General features: G+C 40.6%; 2 protein-coding genes across 2 annotated transcripts in view; one reads left to right on the top strand and one right to left on the bottom strand.

Annotated features, from left to right (window-relative positions):
- The window catches only part of LOC150000631 (protocadherin gamma-C4), a 160099-nt gene extending 156521 nt beyond the window's left edge, over nucleotides 1-3578 (bottom strand). Inside the window, exon 1 of the mRNA XM_090288144.1 lies at nucleotides 965-3578. Coding sequence (XP_090144270.1) covers nucleotides 965-3388 — 2424 coding nt within the window. The 5' untranslated portion in view covers nucleotides 3389-3578. The remainder of the gene's footprint in view (nucleotides 1-964) is intronic.
- Nucleotides 3579-12949: 9371 nt separating this feature from the next.
- On the top strand, nucleotides 12950-15398 carry TAF7 (TATA-box binding protein associated factor 7). Its single transcript, XM_090289347.1, has 2 exons — nucleotides 12950-13241; nucleotides 13370-15398. Exon 2 carries the CDS (start codon nucleotides 13678-13680, stop codon nucleotides 14749-14751), a length of 1074 nt encoding a protein of 357 aa, XP_090145473.1. The 5' UTR covers nucleotides 12950-13241; nucleotides 13370-13677; the 3' UTR covers nucleotides 14752-15398.
- The last annotated feature ends 546 nt before the right edge of the window (nucleotides 15399-15944 follow it).

The following is a 15944-nucleotide window of genomic DNA, read 5'->3' on the forward strand; positions in this document are numbered from 1 at the left end:
TTTCATTTTCATCCATTTAGATATTTATCTTTTATTTGTGCCTTACTATGCTTTTGCTTTCCTCTTTTTATATTTTATATATCTCTGTAATTTATTGGAGCAGAGTAAGTAAATCAAAGGATGGACTTACTCCTCTATGATGCATTTCTTGTGAAGAGTTAACACACACATTAAATGGGATATGTACTTGACTTTTGTTAATCACTTCCATTACAGGAGTAGTGTTATTAGTTAGCGTGCTTCAATATTAATTACCAAATAGGAAAGTCAATTTTCTATCATTCATTTCATTACTTTATTTTATTAGTAACTTATACATTTGATGTAGTCTTCAGCCTGCATAAAATATCTCAAAATAAAAGATTAAACAAAGAATTAAGATGCCAACACTAACTTAAATTTGCAGCTTATATAGATTTCCATAATTTTATACAAACACAACTAAAAATACTATGTTAGACAGTCTTTACCTCTTTAAATGTCCTGAAATAAAAGAGCACCCTGACACCTGACAGATGACATCGACATTACATTTAGTGATAAATTAGGAGGTGTATATAAACTTAAAGAAATTTGAAAACACTATTAGTAATATAAATATTGGTGGATCTTTTCTAGTCAAACCCTATCATTGACAGATAAAGCCCCCAAATATAAAACTATCTGGCCAGAGGCAAGCAAGTACATGTTTGAAGCCAGGTCTTGTTTCTGAGGCAGTGCTCTTTTCCACCACTCATCTCACACATACTCCTCATCCCAACCACCTGCAGGCTCTCCTTTTCAATACAAGAACAATTATAAATATGCTGAATATAAACACTTAATAATGATTTCCCAGGATTTGTAAATAGAAATCTACAAAGATATATGGGAAATAAAAGAACTGTTAGTAGTGAAGAGTGAAAGCAAGTAAGTATAGTCAGGGATTATTTTTATCTAGATAAATTTACTATGAAAAGTTTACCTGAGAAAACGTTTCCTTTTTGTCTTCAAGTAAAGACTGGGGTGCTGATAGAAAATCGCTTTTCTCACAGCTCTCCTGGCTGATGAGCGTGTCCGCGTAGTTGGGCTGCGGGAAGATCAGATGACTCTTTCGCGAGTCCGCGGTGAGAGACACCTCGTGGGAATAGGTCTGCAGGAAAGCCCGTAACCCGTCCATGCCCACAAAGTGAGAGGCGTGCACCCCCTCCAGCCCCTCTCCTGAAGCCTGGAGCAAACGTGACGTATGCCATCGCCTCAGCCTGAGTGCCAGCAACACGATGACAAAGGCGAGGAAGACGCAGGAGACCGTGGTCACTGCCACCACTAGGTACAGCGTGAGGCTGGAGTCGTCAAGGTTGGCGGAAGGCTCAAGACTGCTCAGGTCAGCCAGGACGTCTGGGATGCTGTCAGCTATAGCCACGGTGAGCGTGACGGTGGCCGAGAGAGAGGGCTGGCCGTGATCCTGGACTGCCACCACCAGGCTCTGCTTGAGCGCATCTCTGTCCAGCAGGCCCCGTGCGGTGCGCACCTCGCCCGTGTGCAGCCCCACCACGAAGAGCCCTGGCTCGCTGGCCTTGAGAAGGCGGTAGGAGAGCCAGGCGTTCTGTCCTGAGTCTCTGTCCACTGCCACCACCTTGGTCACCAGGTAGCCGGGTTCTGCGGAGCGAGGTGCTAGTTCCACGCCAGTGGAACCGTCGGTGGGGAGAGTGGGGTACAGGATTTCCGGCACGTTGTCATTCTGGTCCAGCAGGAATATGCTCAGGGACACGTTGCTGCTAAGTGGCGGGTCTCCGCTGTCATGGGCAGTCACTCTCAGCTGCAGGTACCAAAACTGCTCATAGTCAAAAGATTGAAGCGCATACAGGACACCGGTGTCTGAGTTGATGGAAACATAGGAGGACAGAGGTACCCCCTGGATGGTGTCATTGGCCAGGGAGTAAGTGACTCGTGCATTCTCATCGCTGTCAGTGTCATGGGCTGTCACGGAGAAGATGGAGGCTCCTCTGAGGTTGTTTTCCAGTACATACGTGGAGTAGGAGTCCTGGGTGAAGGCAGGGGAGTTGTCGTTGATATCTGTCACTTGCAATGAAATGTGCATTTCAGTAGATAGAGTGGGAGTTCCCTGATCTGTTGCTAGTACTGTGATGTTGTACCAGGAAGTAAGTTCTCTGTCCAGTGCTCTTTTTGTCACTAAACGGTAATAATTATCAACTAACTTTTCTAATTTAAAGGGTAGATTTCCAGGAATGGAACATGTAGTGTGACCATTGTCTCCAGAGTCCTGGTCATGCACACTGATAAGAGCAATTATGGTTGCAGGAGGAAAGTTTTCTGGGACTGCAGTGGTGACAGAGGTGACGGTCACTTCTGGGGCATTATCATTTATGTCTAGAACTTGGATCAGCACCTTAGTTCGAGACATAAGACCTGCACCATCCTGAGCCTGAATTTCCATTGGATAAATTTTGTATTCTTCAAAATCCAAGTGTTCTTTATTTGATATTTCTCCTGTGGAAGAACCCAACTGAAATATTTGGGCTACTTTTTGGTCTATATTATGAAAGGAGTATGTTACTTCCCCATTGGCTCCTTCATCTGGGTCAGTGGCTTTTACTATGAGCAGTCGAGTGCCCAGTGGCACATTCTCCGGGACACTTATGTGGTATTGTGCTTGAGTAAATGCTGGAGGATTGTCATTTGCATCCACTACCTGAACACGAATGCGGAGGGTTCCTGAATGGACTGGGTTGCCCCCATCAGAAGCAGTGAGGAGAAGGTGGTGGACAGCTTCTTCTTCCCTATCCAGGGGACTCTGCAGCACCATCTCTGGGTGTTGGGATCCGTCAGCTCCTTGTTGCACATCCAGGGAGAAATGAGGGTTGGAGCTGAGCTGGTAGCTCTGGAGTGAATTAATACCCACATCAAGGTCTTGCCCAAAAGGCAGAGGGATCCTGGTACCTGGAGTGGTTAGTTCATTCATTTTAAATTCCACTTCTTCTGACTGGAATTGGGGAGTGTTATCATTAACATCAATTATTTCCACTTCAACAGGAAAAAGCTTCATTTTATCCTCTACCAATATGTTAAAATCCACCAGACACCGCTCGCTCTGAGCGCAGAGCTCCTCCCGGTCTATCCTACCCACTGTGACCAAGCTGCCGCTGCTTCGCGGATTCAGAGCAAAGAGCTGCGCCCTACCTCTGGAGACGATGCGCACTCCTCGCTCCGCCAGCTCCTGGGGTTGTAGCCCTAGGTCTTTGGCAATGTTGCCCACGAAGAAACCTTCGTCTGTCTCTTCTGGCACGGAATAGCGGATCATCCCGGCCTGGGCTTCCAACAACAACCCCAGAAAAAGGAACAGCAGGACTATCCCGCTGTAGCTGGGAAGCTTCACCCAAATCGCCATTGCTTTCTCGCTTCACAGTTTTCTCCCAGTCCGGTACCAAGGGTATTGTTTCTCTGTTCTTCTGAGCGTAAATTAACTGAATTTTCAGGAGAATTCAGAGCGGAAAGTGGTCCAGAAGTAGGGTCTGGGCAGCCTCAGGAAGACTGTTTTCAATCTAGCGGTGATGAAGATTCCAAGAAGCTTTTTTTTTTTTTTTGGTGGAGGCTGTGCGCTGGCGCGCGTGCTGCCTCTAAGTACCAGACTGGTGAACAGCGACGCCTAGAGTCTTAACCAGTTACTACACCCTCATATAACAAACTCTCATTAACCTGATCTGTCCTTAAATCTTAGTTTATTCGTAAAGGAAATAGGAAAGCATTGCACAATGTATGTATGGAAAGGAGAAACTACTATGTTCATTTAAGTAATCATGCCTAAATGTTGCTAAGTTTCAATATGCAGTAGAAATCCAGTGTGCCCAAGCTATCTGCTGTTCCTTTTTGCTCTTCAGGGAATATCACAAATAGGACAAAAACCGTATCTCCACTCTGTAGCATATGTTGACCCTTTGATAATTTCTCAGGCTACACAGAAGAGCAACTTCCCTGAGGAAGAAAAAAGTCAAAGGAAAAATAAACTTTTGAATATGTCAGACTTTTAAATAATTGGACTGTCCCATTTACTCTCCATTATGCTTTGAATGTTTATGAGAAACCTTGGCAGTTTTTAAAAATATGTTTTACCTCATTTTTATTTTTCATCTTTTTTTGAAGTGTCTATTATGTGGATTTTAAAAGACCTTTAATATTGTTTTTTAAAAGACCTTTAGTTGACTCAAAGGTAACATATTTTGACTAAAATAATATTAGGGTCTTGAAATTTCACTGGAAAAATGTTGCATGAATGCCTAATTTAGACTTCAAATTTAAGAGACACAAAAGGTAGTAATAGTTTTCAAAACTGAAAAGAAGAAGGCCACATCTATTTTTAGACAGGCTATTAGAATAATATATATTCTCCTACAAGCACATTCAATAATTTCTCCAAGAGAAGGTGGTTTTCTTAAATAACAGGATGTTTAGACTAGATTGTCTTCCTTCTTTTACTTATTGCAAATTTAGTAAAAGATTACTATGTAAAATGTCTCAGGCTTAGAGTGATTTATTTATTCTTAACTAAAGGTTAGGGAAGAATGTTCTTGGGCCAGATGTTGGCAGCCAACCCTTGGACACCATGACTGAGAAGAGTCTGGAAAATGTGGAAAGAAAAGAAACAATTAAAAGTCACAAGAATAGTTCTTGGAAGGAGAATTTCTGGTCCTGTATAACAAATTCTACAGTTTCTCAGCTTCTCAAAGGCAAATATAGGGAGCTCAAGGGCAGAAACTTAAAGATACAGTGAACCTTCTTCAATATTGCAAGGAAGAACTCTTTAGTGGGAAACACAATTTTTCAAAACATACATTAATAGGCACAAATATTTCCCCAAATGAATTGTCCAGGTTAATAGACAAATCAAAATATACATAAAAACTAGCAAGTAAACATGTAGAGCTCTCCTCCCCCACTAATAAGAAAAAAAAAAAGAATTGATTTATAACAGAGTGATATTTGTGAAATAAAAGTGTTAAAACTCACACGTATATATCTGAATCCAATGTAAAATGTAAGACTTCATTGCTGGCACTACAGAGAATATCCAGTTAAAGCATGTTTCTTGGGTTAACTTCAATTTAAGACTTTGCAATGTCTGATGCTACACATAGATTGTAGAAATAGGACAAATCTTTCCCACTGAAGTGGGATCAACTCCAAATCCAGGCTTGGATCAGAACCAGGATGAAAGCAGGGCTGGAGGAGCACTGCAGGAGCAGGACGATGACCAGCCAGTGGAGGAGTGAGGGCACTGAGATCAGGCCAAGGCCAGGTAAAACTGTGGCTTTGCCTGCCTGGAGGCAGGTGCCCAGCTGGTGCTGAGGTCTGGCAGCAATTCCTGCAAACTGTAGATAAAGACCAGGTGCAGCATGATGTCTGTTGCCATTCCAATGGCAACGTAGAGAGCAGCATCTCTGCCACCTGTAGAGTCACAGTGCACACCCTTCTCTTGTGCATCCTTAGGTTGAAGAGTTAAGAGTTGGTGGTCTGAAACATGCAACAAATAGCCAGGCATTGTGTCAGAGTCGGTGTGGTGTCCACTTTGATGACCAGATTGCCAGGCCACATAGTGCGTGGTGCGACATTGAAGAGGGCTGTGACTTCTAGCTGCAGCTCCTGGCAGTGTTCTCTGTGCATTTTCACCATGACAGTCCACTAGTACAGACAGGCTCAGGATGACAGTGAACCCAGTTGAACCCTGGTCATGAGCCCATAGTCAGCTCAAAGGTAAGCTGCAGTGAACACCATGTGCTCTGTGCTCACCCACATGTCAGACAACACTGCCGACAGCATTGCCGATGGGTGACAGGTCAGGAAGGAACAGAAGGTGCTTAGGTCCCCAAATGTGGGCTGGAAGCACTAACCTGTGTGACAGAAGCTCTGGGTGGCTTTTTCCAGTCTCCTGAACTATATAGGAGACCTGTTGGAAAACCAGAGCATTTTTGTTGATGTGGGTTATATGCAGGGTGGTATTTTGCTGGAACAGAAGGACAGCTTGATGGTGACATTGTACTTCAGAGTCTGCTCCCAGTTTAGAATTCCTTCTGCCAGTTGCTTACAAAAAAATTACACAGTAATTTTTAGTGGTGAATGGTTTGGCTGTGTGTTTATTACTCTCCACAATATTTTTCCCTTCTCACCCTGACTGGTGTTGGCTCAGTTGGTTGAGTGTCGTCCTGCAAAGTGAAAGGTTGCCGATTCAATTCCCAGTCCAGGTACATGACTAGGTTGTGGGTTCCGTCCCTGGACAGGTACGTATGAGAGGCAACTGATCTCTCACATCAATTTTTTTTAATGACAAAAAAATAGCTTTCACTTCTCCAATTAAGCAAAATCTCTGAGTCCTGTTGTTTTGGTTAGGGCAAAAACATTTCTTGCCTCTAATAGGACTAGACACCCAGTTGAAAGTCACCTACACTGCATTATAGTTCTAAACCTCTATTTCAGCCAGGTTTCTAAAATGGTTCCTTAAACTGCCTCCAGTCGTCCCCTCTACCTCACAATTTAACTATCACTCTTGAAGTCAAAGATGGTGCTGTCGTTATTGAATGCTAGATATATTCTGCATGTGCTGTGAGATTGTGTGGAAAGTGTAGGAGAACTCTAAGGGTGTCATATAGGTCAGCGGGGATCACCTGAAGAATGCAGGGGGGAGGTGGAGGGCAGTTCTCCTACAGGCAAGTGCTGTACTCCTTGTGGTTCAGGATGGGAGGAATGGCTTTCACATCCAAAGCCTGCATTTTGCCCTGAGCTATTCTGTCCCCTCCCCACCTCTAAGTGGTGGCAGCTCCGCTCTTCTGGTTCAAATTTCTCCAAAAGCAATCAGAGTATTTACTGCTCTAATGCTCTCTTTTACTTCTGGGATGGAGGAGATAGTTATTGAAACTGATCCAAATAATTCATGGAGAATTACTTGCAGCATCCAGATCTACTCTGGTTTAGGAGTAAACTTCGCTTCCATTATGATATTTTCTAGAATTTTAAAAACAAAACGTCTGCCCTAAAAACCATATGTTATTTATATCCAGGATGAATTATGCCTCTATGAAAAGCATTTCCAGGGTTTCCAGTGAAGGTTTAAGATTCAAGGGACTTAGGTATTTCCTTTGGCATATCCACTATATCCTGTCATTCTCGATTTTATCCCTGCTCTCATCGCTGGCGGTAAAGGAAGGCTTCGCAGCACTCACCCATGGTTCTGGTCACTGAGAAGCTGATCGTTGACGAGATTTCCCACTTTTAAATCTTTGGCCGTTGCTTCCAGATCTCCAAGTGGATCTGCTGCGTAATCTTTCTGCTAATTAAAGACAGCAGAAAGGGAAACAGCGCTTCTGCACTCCGCTCGCCTTCCCTCCGGGGGACTTCTTCCCATCTCTACTGAATGCCGCGTCTCAGATCCGAATATACCTCGCTATGGTTGCTCCCGGATTACAAAACTGTGCTGGGGAAAAAAAAAAAAAAAAAAAAAAGGCATCTCCTCACTCTGGATGCTTACACGTCCCAGATATTTGAAACGGATTGCAGAAGAGATGGCACGCAGAGTCCGCTCCGCATGTGTTTGTCCGGAGTCTTCGGGAATCGCTGCGTCAGAAGCCAGTGATTGCTTTGCTTCACTCCGCCCACAGACTGGCCCACAGCGGCACCCAGAGGCCGGGAGACTGCATTTCCTTTATTTCCAGGATTTATTTTAGAATTCCAGTTGCAGAGGCGAATTAAGGTCGGTTGAGGTCCCGGGCGCAGAAGAAAATATTGGGCCCCTTAAAAAAAGAGAGAGAGACAGGAAAATAAAATATTTGTTAACCATATTTTATGTAGTGTAGTAATGAAACCAAACTTGGTGTCATTAGAAAAAAGTGTAAAGTTGGGGTCTTGCAGGGTCCTTCAAAAGTCGGGGCTCAGGTGTGCGCCTGGTGCGCTGGCCGTAAAATCTGCCTCTGACCAGTTGGTTGACCACAAAGGCTGCAAGTAATTATTTCTTGTTGACAACATATCGATAAAAAGGTATTACCACAAAATTTAAATCAAACGTTTTAATTTATTAAAATGCATATCTACTTATAATTAAAATTCTTACAGAATTTTCCCTCTTGACATTTCCTTTTGAAAAAGATGATATACTACTGAAGCCTCTTTTTCTTAAAAAATCTTTTTACTCAAGAAATGTCAATTGTAAAAAGAATTGTACATTACAAAAAAATTACCACTGTAAATTCTACAATATAAAATTTTTTTCACTGTGAAAAGGCAGAAAACACTGATAAAAATTTTTAATCACCAGTGACTGCATTATATAATTACTGATTTAAATAATTTATATTCTATGCCCATCCATACTTTTTAAATACATATAGTATACTTTTTTCTTTTTTATTGTGGTAAAATATACCTGACTAAAGTTTACCATTATAACCATTTTTAAGCGTACATTTCAGTGGTATTAAATATATTCATAACATTGTGCAACCATCTCTACCATCCATTTCCATACTTCTTCTCATCTTGTAAACCTGAAACCTATATCCATTAAATAATTCCTCATTCTCCCTTCTCTCCATCCCCTGGCAAACACCATTCTACTTCCTGTCTCTATGATTTTGACCATTCTAAATATCTAATATAAATGGAATCATACAGTATTTGTCTTTTGGTGACTGGCTTATTTTACATAGCATAGTATCCTCAAGGTTCATCCATGTTGGAGCATATGTCAGAATCCTTCTGTCTTAAGGCCGAATAATATTCCACTGTATGTATGCACCACACTTGGCTTATCCATTCATCTGTTGATGGACATTTGGATTGCTTAAAACTTTGGGCTATTGTGAATAATGCTGCTATGAACACGGATGTACAACTATCTCTTCAAGACTCTGCTTTCAATTCCTTTGGGTATAAACCCAGATGTGGAATCACCAGATCATATGGTAGTTCTTTTTTTTTTTTTTTTTATTGTTTTTCTATTACAGTTGTCCCAATTTTTCCCTCATTGCTCCCCACCCCCACCCTATGGTAGTTCTATTTTTAAGTTTTTGAGGAACCACCACACTGTTTTCCACAGTGGCTATATATACCATTTTACATTCCCACCAACAGGGCACAGTGGTTTCAATTACTCTGCATCCTTGGGAACATTTGTTATTTTCTTTTTTTTCAATAGTAGCCATCCTAATGGGTTTGAAGTGGTATTTCATTGTTGTTATGATTTGCATTTTTCCAATGATTAGCCATGTTGATAAGCATGTTTTCATGTGCTTATTGGCCATTTGTATATTATGGAATTACATATATATACTATTATAATCCTCCAAATAATTAGCTCTTTCATAGATACTATTGGTTGTCTCTATAGACTGAATATCTGTGTACCCCAGAAATTCATTATGTTGAAACCTAATACCCAATGTGATGATATATTTGGAGGAAAAGCTTTTAGGAGATGAGTAGGTCATGAGGGTGGAGTCCTCATGAACAGTATGAATGTCCTTGTAAAAGAGGTTGCAGAGCCCCACCCCCAACTTCCACTATGTAAGGTTACAGTGAAAAGACTACTGTCTATGAATACGGAAGCCTGCCTTTATCAGATATCAGATCTGCTAGCATCTTTATCTTGGGCTTCTCAGATACCACAACTGGGAAATAAATTTCTGTTGTTTGTAAACCACTTGGTTTATGGTATTTTGTTGCAGCAGCCCAAATGGACTAGGACAGTTGTCCATGCCATTTCCTTTCTTCTAACACTTTATTTTTAGTTTAGAGGCCCACTCTCTGCATACCTAAGGCAAAGCTAAACCTATTCATAGCTGTAGTAGGTTCTGAGAGAGCTAAACCAATAATGGTAATCTCATTCCACTTGTCTGTGTTTAGTTATAAATATAGGCTTAAAATAATAAGCTAGGGCAGGATTTCTCAGCTTTGATACTACTTTCAGCTAGATAACTCTTGTTCAGTGTGTGTGTGCGGGGTGGGGGCGGGGGGTATTCTGTGTATTATAGAATAGTGTGCATAGCAGAATCCCTGGCCTCTACCCACTAGATGCCAGTAGACCCCACCCCCACAGTTATAACAATCAAAAACATCTTCAGACATTACCAAATATCACCTCTTCCCCACTAGCAAAATGGTGACTATTATAGAGCTAGGGATAGATAGGTATACGACCTAAGTTAGTCCAAACTGATTGAAAGACTTTGGTTGAGGGTAACCACTCTCTAAACTTACCATGGACAAGGAAGAAAGTTCCCGGTTACTGCTGACAGGTTTCTTGTGACCACAGACATTGAAAGTTTACAAAGAGATGAAGGCAAAGCTGAAAAAAGAAGTATAAATAAGTGCTCATTCTTCAAACTTATGAAGAGAAAAACAATTAGTGCCAGGTCATGATTCTATCTTACCTAGAAGAAACCAAACTTCTAGAACTCCACTGTCCAATACAGTAATCACCAGCCACATGTGGCCATAGAACACTTGAAATGTGGCTAGTCCAAATTCAGATGTAATGTAAGTGTAAAATACACACCAGGTTTTGAAAAATAAGTATAAAATAAAAATATTAAATATATCATTAATAATTTCTATATTGATTATATGTTGAAATGCTATTTTTTATGCTTAGTTAAATAAAATGGTATTGAAATTAATTTCACTTGTTTCTTTTTGCCATTTAAATGTGGATACTAGAAAAATCAATATATTATATGTGGCTTTCATCTGAGGTTCACATAAATTTTTTATTGGACAGAGCTGTTCTAGACTACCTTATTTTTGATATAATTGATTTTCTTATTGTTTAAACCAGTGTAAATTAGGTTGGTCTTTTTTCCTATAGAGAACATCATACTTGATATAAAAGATTAATATATGTTAAACTCAAAAGCAGACAATATGTTTCAAGATAGAAGGAGGTAGATACTTTAGGGGAAATTTCAGTTAATTCTTTTAATTATCTCTACCATCTTCCATTTAAAGGTTTACTAACTAAAATGATTCATAATTTTGGCAAATAAGAATTGTATAGAATTTATCTCAGTTACTTTCTGTGAAAAGGATATTGGAGCATCATAAAACTGATAGGCAATTAAAATGCAAAGCAATATTTGGATTATTTTCACGTATAAATATAGCCTCACATTTTATATAGTTAAATAAAACATTATGAAAATGATAGCATGTTGAAACTCTTGTATATATAAAATAAGTAAAGTTAGATATAATTAAGGAAGAAACACGATAAATATTTTCATCTTTGAAAAGAAGAAATAGATCATCCGGGAAATGATAGGTAAATCAGCTAACTCTCTTCAACACATTATAGAGCAAAGAGAACTAATGTACAGTTACCTTAAAAAGCATAATTTTAACTTCAAACTTAACATAAAAAAAAAAACAAATTAGTGCCAGGCCATTTTAATTTCCTCCCATGATACACCGTCTACCAAAACCAAAGAGGAAACATTCACATACAATATTAGCAAACTTCTCTGCTCATAACAATTAGCACTGTCCTGGACTAGAGAGGAAATGTCTATGAAATTACTCTCTCATTTTAAAGTGATATAGAATGTATTTTCTCTCACAAATTAATATAGAAGTTAGACTATATATATGTTCCTTCTAGATGTATCAATCGGTTGATTCAATTAGCAAGTATTTTTTTGTATATGTCCCATGCTTTGGTACTAGGTGCTGGGACATGATGAACAAGATAGAAGACTCCTGATTATCATGGAACTTCCGAGCCAGGGTGAGGGAGACAATACCCATAAATACATAAAGAAATAAACTGACTTTTGAAAATGTTAATCACATAGGAAATTTGAATTAAATTTAGATGCACTGTTAATATTTTAGAGGATATAAATTAAGTTTTTAATTATCTTGATGCTCTACCAAACTGATCCCATTAAAGATAAACGGATATAGGAGGCAGTTCCTATGGGCCCTTCTGGGCAACCAGGAGTCTCCACTCCCCCTTCCCCCTTCCCCCCTTCTCTTGCACTATGGGCCTTCAAGGTGGACTGGAAGCTTCCCTCTTACCTCTAACCCCTTTCCCTCCCTTCCCTCAATAAACCTAGGTGTGAAAACCTAGACTGTTCTCTGGGTGATTAAAAAAAAAAAACCAGAAACGAGTAGAAATAAGTGGAAACTGTTACATAATTAGGCTTCAATACTATAGATACATGTTGCTGAATACCTGACTATATATAGCTGAGACAAGCAGAAAACAGTTATCAAAATAGTAAAGGTGGAATGAAAAACTCCTACTTTAAAATTTACTGACGAGTGGCAGAGAGTAATACTTCAATTATATCCTGCCTCAATCAGCCAATTTGTCAGACAACTCTTGTTTTAAAGGAACATGTGCCTCTAGGAGAACACTTACTTCTTTGTTTGCATTTACATCTACGTCAAACATATTAAAAAGAGGAATCGTCCTTGTTCCCTTGGGATCATCCCCTCACTTTCATACAGTGGACAGCATGTCCTCCCCACTCTACTGATGTGCGTACTTTAAAATGCATTGCATGGTGAATTATAAATTCTTGTATCAGCTCCCAAATGGATATACGCTGGGGTACATCCGATATGTTTCCAGAAGCAAAGACGCTTTCCACTTGGACGTTCTATATCAGACAATCACACGGAAGCCTAGGAGCTATCCGGGCCCACGGTGATCCAATAAAAGTTCTGGCTTAGCGGCGGGGTGAGGGATGCATACAGGAGGATGTAGATCTTTCTTGGACCCGTGTCTAAATACTGTAATATTTTTCAAATCAATGGCTCTTTAAGAAATTTTTCCCATCGCATAATGCCAAGTTATCGCGTGAAGATAGTCGTACGCTAGCTACCGTAATGCACGTTGCGCCTGCGCGCTCTGGGGCAACCCGCACTTCCGCCGGAGTCGTGCTGCCACTCATACCTGTCTCCGCCCCGCGCCGTTACGTACTGCTTTCTTTTTCGGTTGGTGTGCGGATCGTGACGGGAGAAAACAGAGCTGAGCAGCTGGGGAGCTGAGGAGGTTCGGAGCTGCGGAGATTTTGCGCTGCTTGTCCTGGGCCATTTCACTGATAACCAGTACCGGATCACTTTGCCAATAGTCGGGAGGAACAAAGGAATCAGGAAGGCGGCGGTCGGTCGCCGGCTGCCGGCCGCCTTGCTCCGAGTGGCTTTCTCTTCCTCTCGCTCCGGTCGGGAGAAGCTGGATTTACAATCGTCACTGGATGGTAAGTATCCTAGGTGAAGAGAGCTTACTGTGCCCTGATTTTTAACTATCTTTGTTCGGGGAATGTTTGTGGATTGGGAATATCTGCTGGGCCTGCTTTAACTTTCTGTACTGCTAATTATTCCGCAGGAGCCGCCATTTGCTTTCCTGCTCGCTAGCTCTGCGTTGCCCGGCAGCGGCATCTAGAGGTTGGAACTTGGCATTACAGAGAAGATATTTTGATGGACCTGATTATGCCAATTTAACAACTGGTATTCAGTCACAGCATACTTAAAAAGACTTCGTGTTTAATTCAAAATTAAGAAAATAGACGCTTAAGCTGCTGTAGTACTTAAGTATGTCAATTAATTACAAACTGGTCTTTTTAACTGTTGCAGTAGTTGGAACTTTTAGTGCAACAAGTGGTTATTAGAGAAGTGAGTCGTAAAGAAAGAAAGATGAGTAAGAGCAAAGATGATGCTCCTCACGAACTAGAGAGCCAGTTTATCTTACGTCTACCTCCAGAATATGCCGCTACTGTGAGGCGGGCAGTACAATCTGGCCATGTCAACCTGAAGGACAGACTGACAATAGAGTTACACCCGGACGGGCGTCATGGAATCGTCAGAGTGGACCGGGTTCCACTGGCCTCAAAATTGGTAGATCTGCCGTGTGTTATTGAAAGTTTGAAAACCATTGATAAAAAAACCTTTTATAAGACAGCTGATATCTGTCAGATGCTTGTATCCACAGTTGATGGTGATCTGTATCCTCCAGTGGAGGAACCAGTTGCTGCTATTACAGCAGCTGCAGGAGCTGTTGCTGATCCCAAAGCAAGCAAGAAAAAGGATAAGGACAAAGAGAAAAAGTTTATATGGAACCATGGAATCACTCTGCCTCTAAAAAATGTCAGAAAGAGAAGGTTTCGGAAGACAGCAAAGAAGAAGTATATTGAATCTCCGGATGTGGAAAAAGAAGTGAAGCGTTTGCTGAGTACAGATGCTGAAGCTGTCAGTACTCGTTGGGAAATAATTGCTGAAGATGAAACAAAAGAAACAGAAAATCAAGGCCTTGATATTTCTTCTCCAGGAATGTCAGGCCATAGGCAGGGCCATGACTCATTAGAGCATGATGAGCTTCGAGAGATATTCAATGACCTCAGCAGCAGCAGTGAAGATGAAGATGACACACAGCATCAAGATGAGGAAGACATAAACATCATCGACACTGAGGAAGATCTGGAAAGACAACTACAGGACAAGCTAAGTACATCAGATGAACAACACCAAGAAAATGAAGGAACCAAGCAGCTGGTTATGGGAATTCAGAAACAGATTGATAACATGAAAGGAAAGCTCCAAGAGACCCAGGACAGGGCAAAACGACAGGAAGATCTCATCATGAAAGTGGAAAACCTGGCTCTCAAGAACAGATTTCAGGCTGTGCTGGATGAACTCAAACAAAAGGAAGACCGAGAAAAGGAGCAGCTCAGCTCTTTGCAAGAAGAGCTAGAATCACTCCTAGAGAAGTAAGAAGGGTTTTTGATACTTAATTTCATTCCATAGGATGATCAGCATTAGAAGAAAAATTTTGGCTTCATTGCCTAGGCTAGATATAACTGCAGTAATTTCCATTTCCTCTGTTGCCTTCTATTGAATTTGTCTTACAGCTATAAATGTGAATGTCTGTTTCCTTTATCTCTTATACCTTTGCTAGGTGTTTATCCTGTAGGAAGTAGAAATGTAGGACAGGTAAATTAGTGGAATGAACAGTTCAACATTAATAGTCACAACTTCAGTGCAGGACTTTGCTGTTTTTCATTTGCTGCTGTTTTTCATTTGCCAGAAGCTCCTATTGCTAATCTGTAATGCTAACTGATCAATAAGAAGAGTAGCGTAGAGGCAGTGAAGCTAGTTTGCATGTTATCCCTTGCAGTAGCAATTTTTCAAGCTATTTATTTTATTTTTATTGTTTTTCTATTAACAATTGTCCCACTTTTTCCCTCATTGCTGCCCCTCACCCAGCCCACCCCTTCTCCCACAGTCAATTCCGACCCCGTTGTCCATGTTCATGGGTCATTTATATTAGTCCATTCAAGCTACTTTTCTACATGCAGAATTATAAATCGTTTTATAAAGTTGTATTAATACAATAAATAAAAATAGTTTTTATCTCATAATGTGTTCTGCACTTGTAGGGTAGTGGGTCTCAGATCCTCTTGTGAGGTGGTTTGTTGGTGGGGGTTTAATGACTGAGCAATTTGATCCTGTTTTGTAGGGAAAGAAGCAGTCATGCCCAGGCATGTGCCCCGACTGGGAATTGAACCAGCGACCTTTAGGTTCACAGGCCAGTGCTCAATCCACTGAGCTACCCTAACCAGGGTGTTTTGCGGTGGTGGTGGTTGATTTTTTTTAAAAAGTACTACACTTATCTGGTTAGCATATTAGGAACAAAACAAAACAAAGGTTGTTAGGTACTGTTAAAGAAGTCATTCCATTGGGTTGGATTAAGATTATATTTCTAAATATCTCCAATTTAATTTCTGGAATTATTTAATATTATGAGAATTGTGATTTTCCAATGTCAGTTCATCAAAATTGCTCATAAAGGAAGTCAGTACATAGCCTGATATTTCAAAATCCTTTAAACATATTTTTCATGTTTTCTTTACATGTGCTAAAGATTCTAATCTAATGCCTCATACTTGAGCTATTTAGAAGATTAA

This window comes from Furipterus horrens, unplaced genomic scaffold, assembly GCF_987537825.1.
Source record: "Furipterus horrens unplaced genomic scaffold, mFurHor1.1.pri manual_scaffold_10, whole genome shotgun sequence".
In the NCBI taxonomy this organism is placed as follows: Eukaryota; Metazoa; Chordata; class Mammalia; order Chiroptera; family Furipteridae; genus Furipterus; species Furipterus horrens.

Excerpts from the sequence above, each read along its gene's own strand:
- TAF7 (XM_090289347.1), top strand. The coding sequence starts at position 13,678 with ATGAGTAAGAGCAAAGATGATGCTCCTCACGAACTAGAGAGCCAGTTT.